Source organism: Lipotes vexillifer, unplaced genomic scaffold, assembly GCF_000442215.2.
Source record: "Lipotes vexillifer unplaced genomic scaffold, Lipotes_vexillifer_v1.1 scaffold1725, whole genome shotgun sequence".
Classification (NCBI taxonomy): Eukaryota; Metazoa; Chordata; class Mammalia; order Artiodactyla; family Lipotidae; genus Lipotes; species Lipotes vexillifer.
Window position 1 is genome coordinate 258,601 of NW_006771840.1, and position 19,233 is coordinate 277,833.

The 19,233-nt window shown below is 38.5% G+C and overlaps 1 protein-coding gene across 2 annotated transcripts in view; it reads left to right on the forward strand.

Moving 5' to 3' along the window:
* The window catches only part of ATM (ATM serine/threonine kinase), a 142,871-nt gene that overhangs the window by 22,958 nt on the left and 100,680 nt on the right, over positions 1-19,233 (forward strand). For both annotated transcript variants that reach the window (XM_007447216.1, XM_007447215.1), the window contains exons 9-13: positions 454-617; positions 5,747-5,916; positions 7,574-7,945; positions 16,714-16,908; positions 19,129-19,224. In XM_007447216.1, the coding sequence (XP_007447278.1) occupies positions 454-617; positions 5,747-5,916; positions 7,574-7,945; positions 16,714-16,908; positions 19,129-19,224 (997 nt within the window). The remainder of the gene's footprint in view (positions 1-453; positions 618-5,746; positions 5,917-7,573; positions 7,946-16,713; positions 16,909-19,128; positions 19,225-19,233) is intronic.

Below are 19,233 nucleotides of genomic sequence, written 5' to 3' on the forward strand. Positions count from 1 at the left end.
GGGAAAGATGACTGGGACGATGATAAGTCTGGATAACATGTTATTTGTACACTTCTTGAAGGAACTGGTAATGTTTTTCTCTTAAAGACATACAGAGAAGTTGGTCCTTATGTAAAAGAGGGAAAGTATTAATTTGCTTTGGGGGAGAGAAGAAATTAAAGAAAGTTTGATTGAGATTTTGATTGAATTGGTTAGAGATAGTTAGATCAGAATATGGAAGAATTTTATAAGAAATACAGTTAACTGAGTGTGAAATGTGTGAAATGGACATCATTATGAAGTAGAACTTGTCAAGGATATTGTCAGAAGAGCCATTAGTACTAAATAGGCTGGACCAGATGTCTTCTAATGTTGTTTCCACCTTAACAGCTGAATAGTTTTGTGGGAGTTGGCAGTGCAAATGGATTGTATGTATAAATTATATTTTAATTTAATTATTTTTTAAAATTACAGGTGCCTATGAATCAACAAAGTGGAAGAGTATCTTATACAATGTATATGATCTGCTAGTTAGTGAAATAAGTCATATAGGAAGCAGAGGGAAATATTCTTCAGGATCTCGTAATATTGCTGTCAAGGAAAACTTGATTGAATTGATGGCAGATATTTGTCACCAGGTATAGTAGATCTTGTCACATTTGGAAATTTCTCATTCTCCTTTTATTGGGCCTGTAAAAAGCCTGTAAAATTACTCGGTACATGTAACTATTCCTTTCTAAACACCATAAATATTTAACATTGCCCTTCTAACTTAAGAGGTAACTATCTTGCAAATATAAACTTAGGGAAAACTGATGATGAACTTTTCCATTCTTAAGAAAACTGTCTACAAGCAATAAGATTATCCTAACCCTATGTGTTTTCTTTCTTTGTTTTTTTCCTGATTTAAAAATCACATGACATAAAATTCATTATTTTAAAGGGTGTAATTTAGTGGGTTTTAGCATTTTCACTCTGTTGTGCAACCATCACCACTAATTCCAGAGCATTTCCATCACTGCCAAAACAAACTTTGTACCTATTAGCAGTCAGCCTCAATTCCCTGTTTCCAGTTCCTAGCAGCCAGCCACTAATCTACTTTCTGCCTCTGTGGATTTGCCTGTTTTGGACATTTCATATAAATTGAATCATACGATGTGTGGTCTTTTGTGTCTGGCTTCTTTCACTAAGCATAATGTTTTCAAGGTTCTTCCATGTCGTACCATGGATAAGTATTTCATTCTTTTTTATCGCTGAGTAATATTCAGTTGTAGGGATATATTACATTTTTTTACCCATTTATCAGTTGATGGCTTAATGTTTCTTTTTTTTTCCTCCATAGAAGAAATTTTAAAATTTATGCAATTTTTAAAGGTTATACTCCATTTACAGTTATTGCAAAATATTGTCTATATTCCCTGTGTTGTACAATACATCCTTATAATAAACTCCCACTCAGTAGTTTGTTACCCCCCATCCCCCACTGGTAACCACTGGTTTGTTCTCTGTATCTGTGAGTCTGCATCTTTTTTGTTATATTCACTAATTTGTTGTGTTTATTAGATCCCACATGTAAGTGATATCATACAGTATTTGTCTTTCTCTGTCCGACTTATTTCATTTAGCATGATGCCCTCCAAGTCTATCCGTGTTGCTGCAAATGGCAGAACTTCTTTCTTTTTTCATGGCTGAGTAGTAGTCTTTTGTGTGTGTGTGTGTGTGTATGTGTGTGTGTGTGTGTATATATATATATATATATATATATACACACACACACACATATGTATATACACTCACCAGTCTTTATCCATTCATCTCTTGATGGACACTGAAGTTGCTTCCATATCTTGGCAGTTGATGCTGCTGTGAACATTGGGTGCATGTACCTTTTTGAATTAGTGTTTTTGTTTTTTTTGAATATATACCCAGGAGAATTTTACTGGGTCATATGGTAATTTTAATTTTTGAGAAACCTCCATAGTGTTTTCCACATTAGCTGCACCAATTTACAGTCCCCGCAACAGTGTATGAGGGATCCCTTTTCTCCACATCCTTGCCACTGTTTTTTTTGTTGTTGTTGTTGTTGTTGTTGTTTTGCGGTTTGCGGGCCTCTCACTGTTGTGGCCTCTCCTGCCGCGGAGCACAGGCTCCAGACGCGCAGGCCCAGCGGCCGCGGCTCACGGGCCCAGCCATGCCGTGGCATGTGGGATCTTCCCGAACCGGGGCACGAACCTGTGTCCCCTGCATCGGCAGGCAGACTCTCAACCACTGCGCCACCAGGGAAGCCCTGCCGCTGTTTTTTATTTGTGTTCTTTTTGATGATAATCATGATAACCATTCTGACAGGTGTGAAGTGATTATGGTTTTGATTTGCATTTTCCTGATGATTAGCATGTTGAGCATTCTTTCATGTGCCTGTTGGTCATCTTCGTTTCCTCTTTGGAAAAAAATGTACGTTCAGGTCTTCTGCCCATTTTTTAATAATGTTGTTTGTTTTTTTGATGTTGAGCTCTATGAGCTGTTTATATGTGTGAATATTAACCATTAACCATCAGTCATATTATTTGTAAACATTTTCTCCCATTCAGTAGGTTGTCTTTTCATTCACTGGATAGTTTCTTTTGCTGTGCAAAAGCTTGTGAGTTTAATTGGGTCCCATTTGCTTATTTTTGCTTTTATGTCCTTTTCTTTAGGAAAGTATTTAGGAAAAAAGTATTGCTATGACTTACGTCAGAGGGTGTCCTGCCTGTGTTTTCATCTAGGAGTTTTACAGTATTCAGTCTTACATTTATGTCTTTAATTCATTTTATTTTTGTATATGGTATAAGAGGACATTCTAATTTCATTCTTTTACATGTAGCTGTCCAGTTTTCCCAGCACCAATTTTTTTTTTTTTTTTTTTTTTGCGGTACGCGGGCCTCTCACTGTTGTGGCCTCTCCCGTTGTGGAGCACAGGCTCCGGACGCGCAGGCTCAGCGGCCATGGCTCACGGGCCCAGCCGCTCCGCGGCATGTGGGATCTTCCCGTACTGGGGCACGAACCCGTGTCCCCTGCATCGGCAGGCGGACTCTCAACCACTGCGCCACCAGGGAAGCCCCCAGCACCACTTATTGAAGAGACTGTCTTTTCTCCATTGTATATTCTTGTCTCCTTTGTCATAGATTAATTGACCATAAGTGCATGGGTTTATTTCTGGGCTCTCTATCCTGTTCCATTGATCTATGTGTCTGTTTTTGTGCCAGTACCACACTGTTTTGATTACTGTAGCTTTGTAGTCTTTATAGTCTGAAGTCAGGGAGTGTGATTCTTCCAGCTCTGTTCTTTCTCAAGACTGTTTTGGCTATTTGGGGTCTTTTGTGTTTCCATACAAATTTTAAAGTTATTTGTTCTTGTTCTGTGAAAAATGCCATTGGTATTTTGATAGGGATTGCATTGAATCTGTAGATTGCCTTGGGTGATATGGTCATTTTAACAATGTTGATTCTTCCAATCCAAGAACACAGTTATATCTTTCCATCTCTTTGTGTTGTCTTCAGTTTCTTTCATCACAGTCTTACGGTTTTCCAAAAGACAGGTCTTTTGTCTCCTGTAGGCAAAAGGTTTATTCTAGGTATTTTATTCTTTTTAATGCAAGGTAAGCGGGATTGTTTCCTTCATTTCTCTTTCTGGTAGTTCATTAGTGTGTAGAATTGCAACAGATTTCTGTATATTAATTTTGTATCCTGCGACTTTACTTAGTTCATTGATGAGCTCTAGTAGTTTTCTGGTAGCATCTTTAGGGTTTTCTATGTATAGTATCATGTCATCTGCAAACAATGACAGTTTTATTTCTTCTTTTCCAATTTGGATTCCTTTTATTTCTTTTTCTTTGATTGCTGTGGCTAGGACTTCCAAAACTATGTTGAAGAAAAGTGACAAGAGTGGACATCCTTGTCTTGTTCCTGATCTTAGAGGAAATACGTTCAGCTTTTCACCATTAAGTATGATGTTAGCTGTGGGCTTGTTATATATGGACTTTATTATGCTGAGGTATATTCCCTCTATGCTTGCTTTCTGGAAAGTTTTTATTATAAATGGATGTTGAATTTTATCAAAAACTTTTTTGTATCTATTGAGATGATCATTTGGTTTTTATTTTTAGTTTGTTAATGTGCTGTAACATATTGATTGATTTGCAAATATTGAGAAATCCTTGCATCCCTGGGATAAATCCCACATGATCCTACTTTTTTAATATAAATTTATTTACTTTTATTTATTTATTTGTTTTTGGCTGTGTTGGGTCTTTGTTGCTGCGTGCAGGCTTTCTCTAGTTACGGAGAACGGGGGCTACTCTTCGTTGCGGTGCGTGGGCTTCTCATTGTGGTCACTTCTCTTGTTGTGGAGCACAGGTTCTAGGCGCATGGGATTCAGTAGTTTTCTCTCACAAGCTCTAATGCACAGGCTCGGTAGTTGTGGCACATGGGCTTAGTTGCTCCACAGCATGTGGGATCTTCTCGGACCAGGGCTTGAACCCGTGTCCCCTGCATTGGCAGGCGGATTCTTAACCACTGCGCCACCAGGGAAGTCCCGGGTATGATCCTTTTACTGTATTGTTGGATTCGTTTTGCTAGTATTTTGTTGAGGATGTTTTCATCTATGTTCATCAGTGATATTGGCCTATAATTTTCTTTTGTTGTGATATCTTTGTCTGGTTTTGATATCAGGGTGATGCTGGCCTCATAGTTCAGAATTGTTCCTTCCTCTGCAGTTTTGTGGAATAGTTTCAGGATAAGTGTTAAGTCTCTAAATGTTTGTAAAATTTACCTGTGAAGCCATCTGTTGCTGAACTTTTGTTTGTTGGGAGTTTTAAAATTACTGATTCAGTTTCATTACTGGTTATTGGTCTGTTCACATTTTCTATTTCTTCCTGGTTCAGTCTTGGGAGATTGTACCTTTCTAAGAATTTGTCTGTTTCTTCTAGGTTGTCCACTTTATTGGCATATAGCTGTTTGTAGTAGTCTCTTATGATCCTTTGTATTTCTGTGGTGTCAGTTTTAACTTCTTTTTCGTTTCTGATTATATTGATTTGGGCCCTCTCCCTTTTTTTTCTTGATGAGTCTGCCTAAAGGCTTATCAATTTTGTTTATCTTTTTGAAGAACCAGCTTTTAGTTTCATTGATCTTTTCTATTATTTTTTCATTCTCTATTTCATTTGTCTAAAACCTATGGGACACATCAAAAGCAGTTCTAAGAGGGAAGTTTGACCTCAGAAAACAAGAAAAATCTCAAATAAACAACCTAACCTTACATCTAAAGGAGGTAGAGAAAGAACAAATGAAACCTAAAGTTAGTAGAAGGAAAGAAATCATAAAGATCAGAGGAGAAGTAAATGAAATAGAGACAATGTTTCTTAAGTAAAACTTTTCCCCAGAGATTTGGTTACCATCCATTTCACATGTTAAATATTTTCTTAACACTAAGTTTATGATTTAATATCTTTGAAAATAGAGGTTTTTGCTTTACTTTTAGATGTTTTGGTGCTTTTAGTAAAGTTTCTCAGGAACTAAAACTAATAACTTACTTGGTAATATCTGCTTTCTAGAGAGCCATTATTGTCTGCAAAATATTTGTTACCATATTTTCATATTCATATATTTCTGTAGTTTATTACTCTTGCTTTATGACTAACCTGTATCTTCATCTAAGAAGGAACATTTTTTCCTAATGAACTATTAGAAACAATAGCAGTATTAAAAAAATAGGTTTTCCTTTTGTTGTTTTACAGGTTTTTAATGAAGATACTAGATCTTTGGAGATTTCTCAGTCTTACACAACCACACAAAGAGAATTAGGTGATTACAATGCACCTTGCAAAAAGAGGAAAATAGAATTAGGCTGGGAAGTAATAAAAGATCATCTTCAGAAGTCACAGAATGATTTTAACATTGTACCTTGGTAAAATATTGTTTTTTCTCTTTCAATATCATTTTAGTCTCATTAATTTTTCTCACAAGACCCCCAGTAGATTCCTTTACCTCATTGGCCTGGCCAGAACTAGGTCACTCCCAAAGCAATGACTGACAAAGGGGAAGGTGATTACTAGGACATGTGAGATCAACCACTATGGCTTATCTGCTGGAAGCCAGGAATAGTGCACCTTTCCTAAGCATATTGCCATAGCAAGGAAGAAGGAGAATGGCTGCTTGGTAGGCGATCAGTACTGTGTGCCTCATGGAGTTCACTGAGTTGTATACCTCAGCACAAAGAAATTTTACCATGCTTGGCACCTTCTAATAGAATTAGATTAGGAAGAAATTAAAGATAGTATTCAGAAATCACAGAATAATTTGGACCTTATGCCATGATAAAGGTTATTTTTTACTATTTGCTCTGTTCTTTTTTTTAAATTTATTTATTTGTTTTTGGTTGTGTTGGGTCTTCGTTGCTACGCACAGGGTTTTCTCTAGTTGCAGCGAGCGGGGGCTACCCTTCTTTGTGGTGCGTGGGCTTCTCAATGCGGTGGCTTCTCTTGTTGCAGAGCATGGGCTTTGGTGCACGGGCTTCAGTAGTTGCGGCACGTGGGCTCAGTAATTGTCGCTCATGGGCTATAGAGCGCAGGCTCAGTAGTTGTGGCACATGGGCTTAGTTGCTCCACGGCATGTGGGAATCTTCCCAGACCAGGGCTCGAGCCTGTGTCACCTGCGTTGGCAGGCAGATTCTTAACCACTACGCCACCCGGGAAGTTCCATTTGCTCTGTTCTTTAGTCTCATATAGCATTTGCAGTTATTTAATTAATTAAATAAATTGTGGAATTCTTTGGAATCACAAAATATTAGGTCTGTTAGGAATCTGTAGAATTCATGCAGCTCAGCCTTTTTGCTTTACCAAAAAGACAACTGCAACTGAGAAAGGTTAAGCAGCTTGCATAAGGACAGTTAGAAATTTGTAGATTACAGTCATACTTTTGTTAACAGTGCTCTTTGATTTTTCCCCTGTTGATGTAATGTTTAAATATAATTGAGTTGTGGGAGGAAATCGTATTGATTTAGATACCTATTGCTAAATGTTCTATAGTTGATGTTGCCAATTTCATATTCTTTAATTTGTCCACTTAGTGAAGTTATTTATTGAACACCTACTATGTGCCAAGCATAAGGGATAGAGGGTGAACAAGATATAGTTCCTATTCTTGAGTAGCACTCATTTTAGAGAACTTGCAGCAAATACTTATTGAATTAACTGAATTAACGTCAAGGGAAAACAGTTTTGGGGGTTTTTTGTTTGTTTTACTGTTCTAGAGGAATATTATTGGTGGCCGAAGAGTAGGGATGTGTGCGATAAGTAAGTAGAATGTTGGTAATTTAGTTATTTAAAGTTACTGTGTAAGCAAACTATGATAGCTTACCCAGCTAGCCTAAATGTTTTCAATCTTCTTGCCACTTTAGGAAGTAGGGCCTAATAAATATTAAGAGCCAGTTTATTATGAGAGTAGTCTGGAAAATGATGATGATAATATACTAATTAGGATATTATAAGAGTACTATGTCTATATATTTTCTTTTAGCCTCTTAATGGATTTGAATAATTTTCAAATTATTTATACTTTTTTAGGTTACAGATTGCAACTCAATTAATATCAAAATATCCTTCAAGTTTACCTAACTGTGAGTTGTCACCATTACTAATGATACTACACCAGCTTCTACCTCAACAACAACATGGGGAACGCACACCATATGTGTTACGATGCCTTATGGAAGTTGCATTGTGTCAAGGCAAGAAATCAAACCTAGAAAGCTCTCAAAAGTCAGATTTATTGAAACTCTGGATTAAAATTTGGTCTATTACTTTTCGTGGTATAAGTTCTGAACAAATACAAGCTGAAAACTTTGGCTTACTTGGAGCCATAATTCAAGGCAGTTTAGTTGAGGTTGACAGAGAATTCTGGAAGTTATTTACTGGGTCAGCCTGCAGACCTTCATGGTAAGTTGACTGTGGATTGTATTCTATTTTGCAGCATATATATATATTTTTTTCCCCCCCCGATTTTTGTAATTTCTGACTTCAGTTAAAGATATGTTAAATTCTGTTTCAGATGCTTTTGTTTGTCCGGGAAGTCTTAATAAATAAATAAGTGTAATTTAGTTTCAAATGTGAAGAGATTACTAAGGCCAGTTTTAAAGAATTGTTTATATTTCTTTTATTTGTAATTGACAATTATTTTTTGCTCAATCTTCATAAACTTTATTTTTTTTTAGTACTGCATACTGTTAAAATAAGAGATAGTTCTTTTTTTTTTTTTTTTAACATCTTTATTGGGGTATAATTGCTTTACAATGGTGTGTTAGTTTCTGCTTTATAACAGAGTGAGTCAGTTATACATATATATATGTTCCCATATCTCTCCCCTCTTTCATCTCCCTCCCTCCCACCCTCCTTTTCCCACCCCTCCAGGCGGTCACAAAGCACCAAGCTGATCTCCCTGTGCTATGCGGCTGCTTCCCACTAGCTATCTACCTTACGTTTGGTAGTGTATATATGTACATGCCTCTCGCTCGCTTTGTCACAGCTTACCCTTCCCCCTCCCCATATCCTCAAGTCTGTTCTCCAGTAGGTCTCTGTCTTTATTCCTGTTTTACCCCTAGGTTCTTCATAACATTTTTTTTTCTTAAATTCCATATATATGTGTTAGCATACGGTATTTGTCCTTCTCTTTCTGACTTACTTCACTCCGTATGACAGACTCTAGATCTATCCACCTCATTACAAATAGCTCAATTTCGTTTCTTTTTATGGCTGAGTAATATTCCATTGTATATATGTGCCACATCTTCTTTATCCATTCATCCGACAATGGGCACTTAGGTTGTTTCCATCTCCGGGCTATTGTAAATAGAGCTGCAATGAACATTTTGGTACATGACTCTTTCTGAATTCTGGTTTCCTCAGGGTATATACCTAGTAGTGGGATTGCTGGGTCATATGGTAGTTCTATTTGTAGTTTTTTAAGGACCCTCCATACTGTTCTCCATAGTGGCTGAACCAATTCACATTCCCACCAGCAGTGCAAGAGTGTTCCCTTTTCTCCACACCCTCTCCAGCATTTATTGTTTCTAGATTTTTTGATGATGGCCATTCTGACTGGTGTGAGATGATATCTCATTGTAGTTTTGATTTGCATTTCTCTAATGATTAATGATGTTGAGCATTCTTTCATGTGTTTGTTGGCAGTCTGTATATCTTCTTTGGAGAAATGTCTATTTAGGTCTTCTGCCCATTTTTGGATTGGGTTGTTTATTTTTTTGTTATTGAGCTGCATGAGCTGCCTGTAAATTTTAGAGATTAATCCTTTGTCAGTTGATTCATTTGCAAATATTTTCTCCCATTCTGAGGGCTGTCTTTTGGTCTTGTTTATGGTTTCCTTTGCTGTGCAAAAGCTTTGAAGTTTCATTAGGTCCCATTTGTTTATTTTTGTTTTTATCTCCATTACTCTAGGAGATGGGTCAAGAAGGATCTTGCTGTGATTTATGTCATAGAGTGTTCTGCCTATGTTTTCCTCTAAGAGTTTGATAGTTTCTGGCCTTACATTTAGGTCTTTAATCCATTTTGAGCTTATTTTTGTGTATGGTGTTAGGGAGTGATCTAATCTCATACTTTTACATGTACCTATCCAATTTTCCCAGCACCACTTATTGAAGAGGCTGTCCTTTCTCCACTGTATATTCCTGCCACCTTTATCAAAGATAAGGTGACCATATGTGCATGGGTTTATCTCTGGGCTTTCTATCCTATTCCATTGATCTATCTTTCTGTTTTTGTGCCAGTACCATACTGTCTTGATTACTGTAGCTTTGTAGTATAGTCTGAAGTCAGGCAGCCTGATTCCTCCAGCTCCATTTTTTGTTCTCAAGATTGCTTTGGCTATTCGGGGTCTTTTGTGTTTCCATACAAATTGTGAAATTTTTTGTTCTAGTTCTGTGAAAAATGCCAGTGGTAGTTTGATAGGGATTGCATTGAATCTATAGATTGCTTTGGGAAGTAGAGTCATTTTCACAATGTTGATTCTTCCAATCCAAGAACATGGTATATCTCTCCATCTGTTTGTATCATCTTTAATTTCTTTCATCAGTGTCTTATAATTTTCTGCATACAGGTCTTTTGTCTCCTTAGGTAGGTTTATTCCTAGATATTTTATTCTTTTTGTTGCAATGGTAAATGGGAGTGTTTTCTTGATTTCACTTTCAGATTTTTCATCATTAGTATATAGGAATGCCAGAGATTTCTGTGCATTAATTTTGTATCCTGCTACTTTACCAAATTCATTGATTAGCTCTAGTAGTTTTCTGGTAGCATCTTTAGGATTCTCTATGTATAGTATCATGTCATCTGCAAACAGTGACAGCTTTACTTCTTCTTTTCCGATTTGGATTCCTTTTATTTCCTTTTCTTCTCTGATTGCTGTGGCTAAAACTTCCAAAACTATGTTGAATAAGAGTGGTGAGAGTGGGCAACCTTGTCTTGTTCCTGACCTTAGTGGAAATGCTTTCAGTTTTTCGCCATTGAGGATGATGTTGGCTGTGGGCTTGTCATATACGGCCTTTATTATATTGAGGAAAGTTCCCTCTACACCTACTTTCTGCAGGGTTTTTATCATAAATGGGTGTTGAATTTTGTCAAAAGCTTTCTCTGCATCTATTGAGATGATCATATGGTTTTTCTCCTTCAATTTGTTAATATGGTTAATCACATTGATAGATTTGCGTATATTGAAGAATCCTTGCATTCCTGGAATAAACCCCACTTGATCATGGTGTATGATCCTTTTAATGTGCTGTTGGATTCTGTTTGCTAGTATTTTGTTGAGGATTTTTGCATCTATGTTCATCAGTGATATTGGCCTGTAGTTTTCTTTCTTTGTGACATCCTTGTCTGGTTTTGGTATCAAGGTGATGGTGGCCTCGTAGAATGAGTTTGGGAGTGTTCCTCCCTCTGCTATATTTTGGAAGAGTTTGAGAAGAATAGGTGTTAGCTCTTCTCTAAATGTTTGATAGAATTCGCCTGTGAAGCCATCTGGTCCTGGGCTTTTGTTTGTTGGAAGATTTTTAATCACAGTTTCAATTTCAGTGTTTGTGATTGGTCTGTTCATATTTTCTATTTCTTCCTGATTCAGTCTTGGCAGTTTGTGCATTTCTAAGAATTTGTCCATTTCTTCCAGATTGTCCATTTTATTGGCATAGAGTTGCTTGTAGTAATCCCTCATGATTTTTTGTATTTCTGCAGTGTCAGTTGTTACTTCTCCTTTTTCATTTCTGATTCTATTGATTTGAGTCTTCTCCCTTATTTTCTTGATGAGTCTGGCTAATGGTTTATCAATTTTGTTAATCTTCTCAAAGAACCAGCTTTTAGTTTTATTGATCTTTGCTATTGTTTCCTTCATTTCTTTTTCATTTATTTCTGATCTGATTTTTATGATTTCTTTCCTTCTGCTAACTCTGGGGTTTTTTTGTTCTTCTTTCTCTAATTGCTTGAGGTGCAAGGTTAGGTTGTTTATTCGAGATGTTTCCTGCTTCTTAAGGTGGGCTTGTATTGCTATAAACTTCCCTCTTAGAACTGCTTTTGCTGCATCCCATAGGTTTTGGGTCGTTGTATCTCCATTGTCATTTGTTTCTAGGTATTTTTTAATTTCCTCTTTGATTTCTTCAGTGATCACTTCGTTACTAAGTAGTGTATTGTTTAGCCTCCATGTGTTTGTATTTTTTACTGCTCTTTTCCTATAATTGATATCTAATCTCATGGCGTTGTGGTCGGAAAAGATACTTGATATAATTTCAATTTTCTTAAATTTACCAAGGCTTGATTTGTGACCCAAGATATGATCTATCCTGGAGAATGTTCCATGAGCACTTGAGAAAAATGTGTATTCTGTTGTTTTTGGATGGAGTGTCCTATAAATATCAATTAAGTCCATCCTGTTTAATGTATCATTTAAAGCTTGTGTTTCCTTATTTATTTTCATTTTGGATGATCTGTCCATTGGTGAAAGTGGGGTGTTGAAGTCCCCTACTATGAATGTGTTACTGTCGATTTCCCCTTTTATGGCTGCTAGTTTTTGCCTTATGTATTGAGGTGCTCCTATGTTGGGTGCATAAATATTTACAATTGTTATATCTTCTTCTTGGATCGATCCCTTAATCATTATGTAGTGTCCTTCTTTGTCTCTTCTGATAGTCCTTATTTTAAAGTCTATTTTGTCTGATATGAGAATTGCTACTCCAGCTTTCTTTTGGTTTCCATTTGCATGGAATATCTTTTTCCATCCCCTTACTTTCAGTCTGTATGTGTCTCTAGGTCTGAAGTGGGTCTCTTGTAGACAGCATATATATGGGTCTTGTTTTTGTATCCATTCAGCCAATCTGTGTCTTTTGGTGGGAGCATTTAGTCCATTTACATTTAAGGTAATTATCGATATGTATGTTCCTATTCCCATTTTCTAAATTGTTTTGGGTTCGTTATTATAGGACTTTTCCTTCTCTTGTGTTTTTGTCTAGAGAAGTTCCTTTAGCATTTGTTGTAAAGCTGGTTTGGTGGTGCTGAACTCTCTCAGCTTTTGCTTGTCTGTAAAGGTTTTAATTTCTCCATCAAATCTGAATGAGATCCTTGCTGGGTAGAGTAATCTTGGTTGCAGGTTTTTCTCCTTCATCACTTTCAGTATGTCCTGCCACTCCCTTCTGGCTTGTAGAGTTTCTGCTGAGAGATCAGCTGTTAACCTTATGGGGATTCCCTTGTGTGTTATTTGTTGTTTTTCCCTTGCTGCTTTTAATATGCTTTCTTTGTATTTAGTTTTTGACAGTTTGATTAATATGTGTCTTGGCGTATTTCTCCTTGAATTTATCCTGTATGGGACTCTCTGTGCTTCCTGGACTTGATTAACGATTTCCTTTCCCATATTAGGGAAGTTTTCAACTATAATCTCTTCAAATATTTTCTCAGTCCCTTTCTTTTTCTCTTCTTCTTCTGGAACCCCTATAATTCGAATGTTGGTGCGTTTAATGTTGTCCCAGAGGTCTCTGAGACTGTCCTCAGTTCTTTTCATTCTTTTTTCTTTATTCTGCTCTGCAGTAGTTATTTCCACTATTTTATCTTCCAGGTCACTTATCCGTTCTTCTGCCTCATTTATTCTGCTATTGATCCCATCTAGAGTATTTTTCATTTCATTTATTGTGTTGTTCATCATTGTCTGTTTCATCTTTATTTCTTCTAGGTCCTTGTTAACTGCTTCTTGCATTTTGTCCATTCTATTTCCAAGATTTTGGATCATCTTTACTATCATTATTCTGAACTCTTTTTCAGGTAGACTGCCTATTTCCTCTTCATTTGTTAGGTCTGGTGGGTTTTTATCCTGCTCCTTCATCTGCTGTGTGTTTTTCTGTCTTCTCATTTTGCTTATCTTACTGTGATTGGGTTCACCTTTTTGCAGGCTGCAAGTTCGTAGCTCCCGTTGTTTTTGATGTCTGTCTCCAGTGGCTAAGGTTGGTTCAGTGCGTTGTGTAGGCTTCCTGGTGGAGGGGACTAGTGGCTGTGTTGTGGTGTATGAGGCTAGATCTTGTCTCTCTAGTGGGCAGGTCCACGTCTGGTGGTGTGTTTTGGGGTGTCTGTGGACTTATTATGATTTTAGGCAGCCTCTCTGCTAGTGGGTGGGGTTGTGTTCCTGTTTTGCTATATGGTTGGCATAGGTTGTCCAGCACTGTAGCTTGCTGGTCGTTGAGCGAAGCTGGGTGCTGGTGTTGAGATGGAGATCTCTGGGAGATTTTCGCCGTTTGATATTATGTGGGGCTGGGAGGTCTCTTCTTGACGAGTGTTCTGAAGTTGGCTCTCCCACCTCAGAGGCAGAGTCCTGACTCCTGGCTGGAGCAGCAAGAGCCTTTCATCCACTCGGCTCAGAATAAAAGGGAGAGAAAGTAGAGAGAATTAGTATAAGTAGGAGGAAATAGGAAAGAAAGAAAGAAAGAAAGAAAGAGAGGAGGGAAGGAAGGAAGGAGGGAAGGAAGAAAGAAAGAAAGAAGAAAAGAAAGGAAGAAGGCAAGAAGGAAAGAAAGGAGGGAGGGAGGGAGGAGGGAAGGAAGGAAGGAATGAGGGAAGGAAGGAAAAAATACAGAAAGAAAGAAGATACAGTAAAATAAAATAAAGTATAATAAAGTTATTGAATTAAAAAAATAATTATTTAGAGGAAAAAAAAAAGGGAAGGATAGAACCTTAGGACAAATGGTGGAAGCAAAGTTATAGAGACAAAATCTTACATAGAAGCATACACATATACCCTCACAAAAAGAGGTAAAGTGGAAAAAATCATAAAACTTGCTCTCCAAGTCCACCTCCTCAATTTGGGACGATTCGTTGTCTCAAAAAGGGAAGGAAGGAAGGAAAGATAGAAAGAAGGTAAAGTATAACAGAGTTCTTTAAATTAAAATTAATTATTAAGAAAAAAATTAAAAAAAAAAATGGTCGGATAGAACGCTGGGACAAATGGTGGAAGCAAACCTATACAGACAAGATCTCACACAGAAGCATACACATACACATTCACAAAAAGAGGAAAAGGGGAAAAAATCATAGATCTTGCTCTAGAAGTCCGCCTCCTCAATTTGGGATGATTCGCTGTCTATTCATGTATTCCACAGAGGCAGGGTACATCAAATTGATTGTGTAGCTTTAATCCGCTGTTTCTGAGGCTGCTGGGAGAGATTTCCCTTTTTCTTCTTTGTTCTCACAGCTCACAGGGGCTCAGCTTTCGACTTGGCCCTGCCTCTGCGTGTAGGTCGCTGGAGGGCGTCTGCTTTTTGCTCAGACAGGACGGCGTTAAAGGAGCCGCTGACTCGGGGGCTCTGGCGCTCTCAGGCCGGGGGCAGGGAGGGGCACGGAGTGCGGAGCGGTCCTGCGGCGGCAGAAGTCGGCGTGACGTTGCCCCAGCCTGAGGCCCGCCGTGTGTTCTCCCTGAGAAATTGTCCCTGGATCCCGGGAACCTGGCAGTGGCGGGCTGCACAGGCTCCCCGGAAGAGGGGTGGGGGCAGTGACCTGTGCTAACCGAAACCGAGCCTCAGCTCGCAGCCCCGCCCGCCTCGGTGGGTGAGCACACAAGCCTCTCGGGCTGGTGAGTGCCGGTCGGCACCGATCCTCTGTGCGGGAATCTCTCCGCTTTGCTCTCCGCTTTGCCCTCCGCGCCCCTGTTGCTGTGCTCTCCTCCGCGGCTCCGAAGCTCCCCGCTCCGCCTCACGCAATCTCTGCCCGCGAAGGGGCTTCCTAGTGTGTGGAGACCTTTCCTCCTTCACAGCTCCCTCCCACTGGTGCAGGTGCCGTCCCTATTCTATTGTCTCTGTTTTCAATTAATTTTTTCTTTTGCCTTACCCAGATACGTGGGGAGTTTCTTGCCTTTTGGGAGGTCTGAGGTCTTCTGCCAGCATTCAGTAGGTGTTCTGTAGGAGTTGTTCCACATGTAGATGTATTTCTGTTGTATTTGTGGGGAGGAAGATGATCTCCGCGTCTTACTCCTCCGCCATCTTTCCACCGCCCCCAAGAGATAGTTCTTAATCAAGAATTTTCTCAAATGTAGTCAGACTTTTTAGAATTTTTTTGTGTTCATTTAGTCCATAGAAGTTACTAAATGTCTGCAGCATGCCAGGCACTGCCCTAAGCATTGGAGGCGCAGTGATAAATAAGATAGACAAGGTCTCTGTCCCTGAAAGAGCTTACTTTTTTTAAAATTGAAGTATAGTTGATTTACAATGTTGTGTTAGTTTCTGGTGTACAGCAAAGTGATTGACTTTTATATATATGTGTGTGTCTGTGTATATATATACACACTCACACACATATATATATTCTTTTTCATATTCTTTTGCATTATGGTTTATTACAGGATATTGATTACAGTTCCCTGTGCTATACAATAGGACCTTGTTGTTTATCTATTTTACACATAATAGTTTTTTTTTAACATCTTTATTGGAGTATAATTGCTTTACAGTGGTGTGTTAGTCTCTGCTTTATAGCGAAGTGAATCAGCTGTATATATACATATATCCCCATATCTCCTCCCTGTTGCGTCTCCCTCCCACCCTCCCTATCCACCCCTCCAGGTGGTCACAAAGCACGGAGCTGATCTCTGTGTGCTATGTGGCTGTTTCCCACTAGCTATCTGTTTTACATTGGGTAGTATATATAAGTCCATGCCTCTTTCTCACTTCGTCCCAGCTTACCCTTCCCACTCCCTGTGTCCTCAAGTCCATTCTCTATGTCTGTGTCTTTATTCCTGTCCTGCTCCTAGGTTCTTCATAACCTTTTTTTTTTTTAGATTCCACATATATATGTTAGCATGTGGTATTTGTTTTTCTCTTTCTGACTTAACTTCATTCTGTATGACAGACTCTAGGTCCATCCACTTCACTACAAATAACTCAGTTTGTTTCTTTTTATGGCTGAGTAATATTCCATTGTATATAAGTGCCACATCTTCTTTATCTATTCATCTGTCAATGGAAACTTAGGTTGCTTCCTTGTCCTGGCTATTGTAAATAGAGCTGCAGTGAACATTGTGGTACATGACTGTTTTTGAGTTACATATAATAGTTTGTATTTGCTAATCCCAAACTCCTAATTTATCCCTCCCCCACCTCCTTTCCCCTTTGATAACCATAAGTTTGTTTTCTATGCAAAGAGCTTACTTTTAATATTAATTGTCCTTTGTTTTGCTGTAGTTCTGCAGTATGCTGTTTGACTTTGGCACTGACCATCTGTGTAGTTCCAGAAACAGTAAAAACAGGAATGGAGAAGAATATATATGATGTAAACAGAAATTTTTCTTTAAAGGAATTGATAATGAAATGGCTCTTATTCCGTCAGTTAGAGGATGACTTTGAAGGCAGTGCACAGCTGCCTCCAATTCTTCACAGGTAATTTGAGTTCAGTTAGCATGCTGCTGGCTTTTGTTTTGTTTTGTAAGGTACCCTCCATTTCTTGTTTGATATTAGATGGCTTTATTTTACAGTGATCATACAGGATTTCCCAGAATTAGTCCTAGAGATTAAACAGTCCCTTTGTTTTTATAGTGTTCTGTATCTTTGTGCCTGGATCTTTGTCCAAGTTCTTTTACTTTGTTTTCTCTCTCTGCCTAGACAGTGAGAATAAGGGGGATGTGCATGAAAAATATGTATATAGTTCTTTGAGCACTTATATGTTCCTTTGTGATCGTCTGTAAATAGGTCCATCTGAACATATATCCAACTCATGTATATCCTGGCATCATAATGAGAGTATCTTCTAGGCGAAATATTTTAATGAGGGGAAGAAATGAGAAAAAGCCAAAATGGGACTTAAGCACTAGGATGCGAGCAGCTTGCCCACTTAACCTTTCCACAGTCAGTAAATGGAACTGAGTGATTGGAGGACAGACCTCTGAATCCTAGTGATTTTACTTTAATGCCTTTTTAAAAAAAAATTTTTATTTTAAAAAATTTTTTATTTTTTGGCTGTGTTGGGTCTTTGTTGCTGCGTGTGGGCTTTCTCTAGTTGCAGCGAGCAGGGGCTGCTCTTTGTTGTGGTGCATGGGCTTCTCATTGCGGTGGCTTCTCTTTGTGGAGCACAGGCTCTAGGCACGTGGGCTTCAGTAGTTGTCGTCTGCGGGCTGTAGAGTGTGCAGGCTTCAGTATTTGCAGCGCATGGGCTCTAGGGCACGTGGGCTTCAGTAGTTGTGGCGTGTGGGCTTAGTAGTTGTGGCTCGCGGGCTCTAGAGCGCAGGCTCAGTAGTTGTGGCACACGAACTTAGTTGCTCTGCAGCACATGGGATCTTCCCGGACCAGGGTTTGAACCCATGTCCCCTGCATTGGCAGGGGGGGGGCTGTTTTTTTTTTTTTTCCTGGCTCTAAACATGTTATATTCTCATTTATTTATTTGATGAACACCTACTACGTGCCAGGCACTAGTCACCAGGTTCTAGATGCAGGGAATCCATTAGTGGACAAGTCAGATCAGGTCCCCATTCTCATGGAGTTTATGTTCTGGTTTGCAGATGGACAATAAATAAGAAAAATACCAGACAGTAACAAAGGACATGTAGGAAAGTAAAATAGGGTAACAAAACAGAATGACTGGGTGGCTATTTTAGAATGGACAGTCAGAAAAGATGTATCTGAATATGTCACATTATTAAACTACAGTCTGAACGATAAGTAGCCACCTTCATGGTAACAGGGGAAAAAGAAGATATAAAAACAGCCTGGCTTGATGAAAAAAAACATGGAGAAGCGCTTTGTGGCTGAAATATAGTATGCAAGGGGAAAAACAGAATATGGAGATTCACAGAGACAAGTAGGAATCAGCTCACAGAGTAAAATGTTTTTAAAATACGAGTGCATATCTCCAATTTTACAGCAATCTAAGTTTGAAATCTGAAAGACATTCTAATTAATGAAATTTTTTTCTATGAAAGTGATTAAACATACAATTAATATGATTTAATTTTTTGGTTTATATCATCAAAAGACTTTTTACATAAATATACAATCTTTTATTAGATTAGGTGTTTGGCTTTTCATTCAAAACACATGGTGATGGTACATGTAGGTTATAAATGTTTTCTTCCCGTGCTAGTGATTTAGCAGTGTGTTTTTTTTTTTTTCTTGCGTTATGCGGGCCTCTCACTGTTGTGGCCTCTCCCATTTGCGGAGCACAGGCTCCGGACGCGCAGGCTCAGTGGCCATGGCTCACGGGCCCAGCCGCTCCGCGGCATGTGGGATCTTCCCGAAACGGGGCACGAACCCGCGTCTCCTGCATCGGCAGGCGGACTCTCAAGCACTGCGCCACCAGGGAAGCCCAAGCAGGCGGATTCTTAACCACTGCACCACCACCTACTTTTATTTCATAATTTTTTATGCTCTTTAAAAATTCAGTATGATCCTGCTTCTAGGAAGTGTTGAAAATGATAGTAACATGAAATGTATTCTCTTTAAGACCTGTTTTCAGATGTTAAGAAATTCAGTAGAGATGAAAGTAGTTTTAATTTTGGATCCAAATTTTAGAGGTCAATATTTATAGCTAAACCTGGGTGTTTAAGTTTGAGAATGCTTTAAATGGCTTTTGGTCTTCTAAGTAAAGATTTTTATTTTACTTTATAGTAATTTTCCTCATCTTGCCCTGGAGAAAATTCTTGTGAGTCTCACTATGAAAAACTGTAAAGCTGCAATGAATTTTTTCCAAAGTGTGCCAGAATGGTATGTTAT